The sequence below is a fragment of the Penaeus japonicus genome, unplaced genomic scaffold (genome assembly GCF_977035675.1).
Source record: "Penaeus japonicus unplaced genomic scaffold, GWHDUDI00000001_assembly GWHDUDI00000033, whole genome shotgun sequence".
Taxonomy (NCBI): domain Eukaryota; kingdom Metazoa; phylum Arthropoda; class Malacostraca; order Decapoda; family Penaeidae; genus Penaeus; species Penaeus japonicus.
The window spans coordinates 1,266,931-1,273,809 of NW_028234435.1; the positions used below are offsets into that span (position 1 = coordinate 1,266,931).

General features: G+C 39.3%; 1 protein-coding gene across 1 annotated transcript in view; it reads right to left on the reverse strand.

Moving 5' to 3' along the window:
• Nucleotides 1–600: 600 nt before the first annotated feature.
• Nucleotides 601–6,879, reverse strand: part of LOC122259145 (uncharacterized) — a gene marked incomplete at both ends in the record, with an annotated part of 41,918 nt that continues 35,639 nt past the window's right edge. Inside the window, 3 exon segments of the mRNA XM_086530668.1 lie at nucleotides 601–789; nucleotides 3,409–3,492; nucleotides 6,216–6,311. Of these exon segments, the coding sequence (XP_086386794.1) occupies nucleotides 601–789; nucleotides 3,409–3,492; nucleotides 6,216–6,311 (369 nt within the window).

Genomic DNA, 6,879 nt, shown 5'->3' on the forward strand with positions numbered 1-6,879 from the left:
ATTTTCTCGTTTGGCGTCTTGTCTCTCTCGGTTTTTCTCTTATTCCATATACGTTTTTCTGACTCTCTCTTTGTCCGCCTTTCGCTCTGTTAGTCTCCTTGTCTCTTTTGGTTAGTTTTTTTTTCTGCTTCCTTTCTTTCGTTCTCTGGTCCCCTTCTTCTTCTTCTGTCTGCCTCTGTCTGTCACTCTCTCTCTCTCTCTCTCTATCTATCTGTCCCTCCCTCCCTAACTCTTTCTCGCTCACCTCCCTAACCCTTCTTCCCCCTCCCCAATACCCTCTAACCCCTTCACCTCCCCCTCTCCAATACCCTCCACCCCTCTCCCCTTCCCCAATACTCCCCCCTCCCCTTCCCCAATACTCCCCCTCCCCTTCCCCCCCTCCCCAATACCCTCCACCCCTTCCCCCTCCCCAATACCCTCCACCCCCCTCCCCTTCCCCAATACCCTCCACCCCCTCCCCTTCCCCTTTCCCCTCCCCAATACCCTCCCCCTCCCCAATACCCTCCACCCACCTCCCCTTTCCCCTCCCCTTCCCCCTCCCCAATACCCTCCACCCACCTCCCCTTCCCCCTCCCCTTCCCCAATACCCCCCCTCCTTACCTGCAGCTCCATGACCGTTGAGTCCCTTTGGTTGACTGTTTCCCTGAGGTTGGCGAGGTCTGCCGCCGCCTTGTGGAGTTCCTGCTCCCTCTGGGCGGCGAGGGCGTCCTGCTCCTGTAGACGGGCGTCGCGGGCGCGCACGTCCTCCTGTTGCTGTTGCATGTGCGTCTCCAGCTGTGCGAGGCGGGTCTGCAATGGGGGGGGGCGGGGTAAGGTAGTGCAGTGAGAGCGGTTTGCGTACGTGAACATGAATGAATTAATAGCAAAATTGATATATATATATATTTTTTTTTTTTTTGGAAAATATAATAATAAAGTTTATTTTGATTGAATATAAATCTTCGGATGTATACAGATTTGAATTGATCATGAGAGTTTGAAATGATTAGGAATTTATTTCGTCGATATTATTTTTTCTCCAGTTTAGCATCTAGAAAAAAAAAATCCACAAACAAACGATAACGAAGCAGTCACTAATGATATCAACATGATATCGTTACAATTTCAAATTCCAAGTCAATCACTTATTTAACTTATCAAAATACCAGATCTCTGGCGAATACATCAATGGCAAGTAAACGATTATTAATTTGAGATGCCACTCAATCGATTTTTTCCCCCCTAACGGAACATTTACAAAATTTTCTGTCGATTGATTATCTTCATTATTCAACTAATAAGACATTACATTAGATTTTTTTATTGATTGCTACGGCTGTCACGTGAATAATAATCATAGTCATCATGATAATCTAAACTTTCTTAATCAAAAATATATAACTTTCATTAAACGTTTGTGTTAAAGGAAAAATAAAATACATATCATATTTCAAACCGTACCCGCTGAGTAATTAACAAACCCTATCGAATCTTGAAAATCAATTATTCAAATCAGGTCGCTAGCTAATTAATTACATTAATTCAATAAAGCAAACCGAAACCTCCCTACCTCTTAATTAACAGATATATCTAATCAATTCCTATCCATCATACAAAAGAGATAAGATAAATATCTACATCTCACTTATCAACTGATCGGGCAGTTTGCCTTATCGACCAATTGCTCGCGTCTTATCAACTTATCAGTCAAACGCTTATCAGTTAAGACACGGTGTTGAAAGGGAGGAAAGAAGGAAGTTCATGATTTTTTTTCTGCGAGTTTCTGCTAAATTTGATCATTGTTGTTATTATCAATATCATTATTATCATTTCCATTAGCATTGTGATTTATATTATTCTCATTGTTATTTTCATTATTACTATCATTATTATTATTTTCATTATCATTGATATATTAATATATTATCATCATTATCATTTTTATTATTATTATTATTGTTAATATAATTATCACTATTATAATCATTATCATTATTGTTACTATCTCTATTTTTAACATTATCATCTTTACTTTTATCATCATTATCAATATTAGTATCATCATTATAGTCCTCATTATCAATTATATTTATCATTAATATTATTGCTAATAGTAACATCATTATTATCACCACTACTAATATTACTACATCCTCATTATCAATTATATTTATCATTAATATTATTACTAATAGTAACACCATTATTATCGCCACTATTAATATTACTACATCCTCCTTATCAATCAAATATCTATTTCTGATCAATTTAACATCCTTCTTTTACAAGCTACCGTGTGTCTGTCTTTGTCTGTCTTAAGATCAATCAATCAGATTTCCGACAGCGGGGAGCTTCTACTTGACCCCGTGACCTCGTGATCTGATAAATGAATAAACAAACAAAGAGGCAGCTAAATCGAAGTGGATTTATCTGATAGACAAGTAGATAGATAGAGATAGACTGAAAGTTATATGAAAAGAGACACGCACTTAGACACACACAAACACACAAGCACACGCACACGCACGCGTGTGTGTGTGTGTGTGTGTGTGTGTGTGTGTGTGTGTGTATACACATACACGCACACACACCCACACACGCACAACACAAACATATATCTAAGTGCAAATCAAACAGACAGACAGACAAACGGATAGACAGACAGACAGACAGGCCGACGAACAGGCAAGCAGACAGACAGACAGACACGCCGGGCGAGGAGAGGCCCCAGAAACCGGTTCGGGATCCGCCTGCAACAAACGCGGGTTGTGCAGCGACGGGCGAGCGGGCGGGCCAACGTTGCATTCGGGGCGTAAATTTGCAATGCAATGGCTGCAACTGACGGATTCGGAGGGCGTGTTGAGGCGGAATGAAGCCATTGCACCTCGTCTATCACACTTAAAGCTGCGTTCGAGTTATTTCGGATCAAGGAATTTGTTGCTCGCTTTTTCTTCTTCAACTTGGGGTCAAGCGGGCTCAAGAGTTTGTATACATACATACATAAATACATACATATATATATATATATATATATATATATATATATATATATATATATATATAAATTGATGTGTATATATATTTATTTATTTATACATATATATATATATATACATATATATACATATATATATATATATATATATATATATATATATATATATATATATATATATATATATATACATACACACACACACACACACACACACACACACACACACACACACACACACACACAACATATATATATATATATATATATATATATATATATATATATATATATATATATATATATATATACATATACATATACTGGGAGAGAGAGAGAGAGAGAGAGAGAGAGAGAGAGAGAGAGAGAGAGAGAGAGAGAGAGAGAGAGAGAGAGAGAAAGAGAGAGAGAGAAAGAGAGGTGGACGCACTCACCTGTAGGTTGGCATTGGCCTGGCCGAGGGTGCCCTCACTCGACACCTTCTCCTCGACTGTCCTCTGTAACTCCGCCGTCTTCTCCTGTTGGGGGGGAGAGGGGGAGGGGGAGAGGGGAGAGAAGATAGGGGGGACGGGTGGGGGGGAGAGGGGGCGGGAGGAAGGGTGGGGGGAGAGGAAGTAAAGATAAGTTATTCTCAATTCTACTCCGAAAAAGTAATATGCAAAATCCTGGATAAAGCAACTATCTTTTTTTTTTCCTTACCTGACGATTACTTGAACTCGTAAAAAATAATAAACATATTATCACGGCCATCGCAATTATCACAGCTGTGTTTTTATTCGTCTTTCTGTTACAAGGTTATTTTCGCCAAGCAACCATAAATCTGATTAGTGTGTCTGTTGCTCGACCACAATTTATGTCTTCTCACTGAGAGCTCTGCCTCCATTAACGGATTGTTTATATTCATTTAATGTTGGCATTTATGATATTGCCAGCTGGATAGCCCTAAACGTGGATTTCTTCTGCTTTTGGTCACTACTGCTACTGCTACTATTACTATTACTACTACTACTTTTACTACGTCTACTTTTACAACCAGTACTACTACTACTATTACTTAGTTGCCTGTGATCAATTGCATCATTATTGATTATATTGTCAATTTTGCAACTGATATTGTATCAAAGTATTACTTTATCGTTACTAAAATTTCTATCACTACTACTATAACTACATGTTTTTTTTAAATTATATTTTAGTTAACTAATATTGTGCTGATTATATTTTTTTCGGAAATTGATAATATCTATTCTTTTATAAATACATTAGTCACTAATATTCACAAATCCAAATTCATATACTGGCATATCCAACAATAGTTAAAAACAAAAACATTTTCTACATATATACATCAATAACACAGAAACGATACAGTAGTTAGAACAATATTGATAATAATGCTATTAATAATTACCATAAATTAGATAACGGTGACTGTAATACATACAATAATGCCAAAAATAATAATGATAAAGATGAGGATAACGATAATTACTGATAATGACGATGATAATGATAATGAAAGATGATAATAATTGTGGTCATTATCACCACCATGACGACAAGAATAAATCCGAAAAACAAAGAAGTGAAGATATAAAATAACATAGAATTAATAACTTGATGAATAACACAAACAAACAAATGACCAGTGCTTAATCTAATCCTCATAAGTCAAATGTTTTAATAATAAAAAAAATGGAAAAGATGACGAGAAATTAAATAATCACATAATTATCTATGTGAACAAATTGATAATGAATATATTTATGAATAGATATATAAATCAGGCTATAAGTAATCAGGTGAAAAAGCAAATCTATAAGTGAACATTAAAATATCCCAATAACCGAAAAAAACAATTAACAATATGATTTGGAGAAATTAAGAAACAAAACAAAACAAAAAACAACAAAAATATATGTATCAAAACGCCACTTTCATTTATCTGGGACCATATCCCCCCTCCCCCATCCCCTCTTCCTCCCCTAACCCCTCCCCCTTCCCCCTTCCCCCTCCCCCTTCCCCCTCCCTTCCTCCCCTTCCCCTTCCCCTTCCTCCCCACCCCTTCTCCCTCCATTCCACCCCACCCCCTTCCCCCTTCCCCTTCCCTTCCTCCCCTTCCCCTTCCCCTCCCTCCCTCCCCACCCCCTTCCCCCTTCCCCTACCTTCCTCCCCACCCCCTTCCCCTTTCCCCCTCCCTTCCTCCCCTTCCCCCTTCCCCCTCCCTCCCCCCCTTCCCCCTCCCTTCCTCCCCACCCCTTCCCCCCCTACCCCCTTCCCCCTCCCTTCCTCCCCACCCCTTCCCCCTCCCTTCCTCCCCTTCCCCTTCCCCCTCCATTCCTCCCCACCCCTTCCCCTCCCTTCCTCCCCACCCCCTTCCCCCTCCCTTCCCCCTTCCCCCTCCCCCCTTCCCCTTCCCTCCCCTCCCCCCTCCCTTCCTCCCCTCCCCCTTCCCCCTCCCTTCCTCCCCACCCCCTTCCCCCTTCCCCTTCCCCCTCCCTTCCTCCCCACCCCCTTCCCCCTTCCCCCTCCCTTCCTCCCCCGTCAGCGCCACGCGTTCCGTCCGTGACAAGTCGTGGGGCAATTTCGCGTGCGGTGACCGTGACCCAACGCAGGGAGGTCAAACGACTCGTGACCTGAAATGTAGCTGAGCAATGCCTAATGCACAGTGCAACGGAGGTTATGATTATCTGAGAGACGGCTTGAGGGCGGAGTGTGCAGGGATGATTGGTGAAGGAAAACCTGCATAACGAGTGCAATAATGTTGATTAGGATATGGATTATGATAATGATGGGGGAGAAGAGGGATGATAATGATGATGATTATGAAAATGATAAGAATGATGATAATAATTATGATTATAATAATGATGATAATAATGATAATAATAACAATGATGATAATAAGGATAATGATAATAATGATAATGATGATAATGATAATAATGCTAATGATGATGATAATAATAATAATAATGATAATAATAATAACAACAACAACAATAATAATAATAATAATAATAATAACAATAATGATGATAAAGATAGTATTGATGATAATAATAATAATGATAATGACAATAACAACAACAATAGCAATGGTGATGATTACAACAATAATAACAATGATAATAAGAATACTACTAATTAAAACAACACAAAAAAATATCAATAAAAAAAATATAATGCCAAAAATGATGAAGATAATGCTAATGAACCTCCCCTCGTCCCTGCATCTTACCATAAGAGCTGCAATGGTATTCTCCCGCTCTGCAACGGCGCCCTTGGATGCTGCAAGCTCCGCCCTTAGGTTCTTCATCTCTTCATCTCCCTGGGCCTGTTATAGGGAGGGAAAGGGGGGGTGGGGGCAGGGAGGAAAGATGGGGGGTGGGGAGAGGGGGAGAGAAAGGGTGTTAATCTGGCGTCGTATCGTTAAGGTTTAAGTTGTTTGTTTGTTTGTTTGACTTGAGGTTTTGTTTGTTTGTTTGTTTGTCGGGTTTGTTTGATTTGTTTATGTTGGCTAAGTGTGTCTAATTATGGCTTGTTTGTTGCTTTGTTGATTTTGTTTGTTTGTTTGTTCTGTCTCTCATTCGTTACTCCTGTCTGATCGGTCTTTTTTTTTTTTATACTGTATGTCATTTCAGAACTATTTCTTGTATTCTATTGCTCATCTATATTCGTTGTTGTTATTGTTGTCTATTACTGTTTTTTATTTATTTATCTATTTTTTTGTCTTCCGGTCTGTTCTTTTCTTGTTTGTTTTGTCACTTGAGTTTACTTTGTTCTGTTTACCGCTCTCTTTCTGTTAGTTTCGATTTGCTTGTTTGTGTGTGTGTCTGTCTGTTTGTTTGTTTATCTGTCTGTCTGTTTGTGTCTATCTATCTATCTGTCTGTCTTTCTGTTTG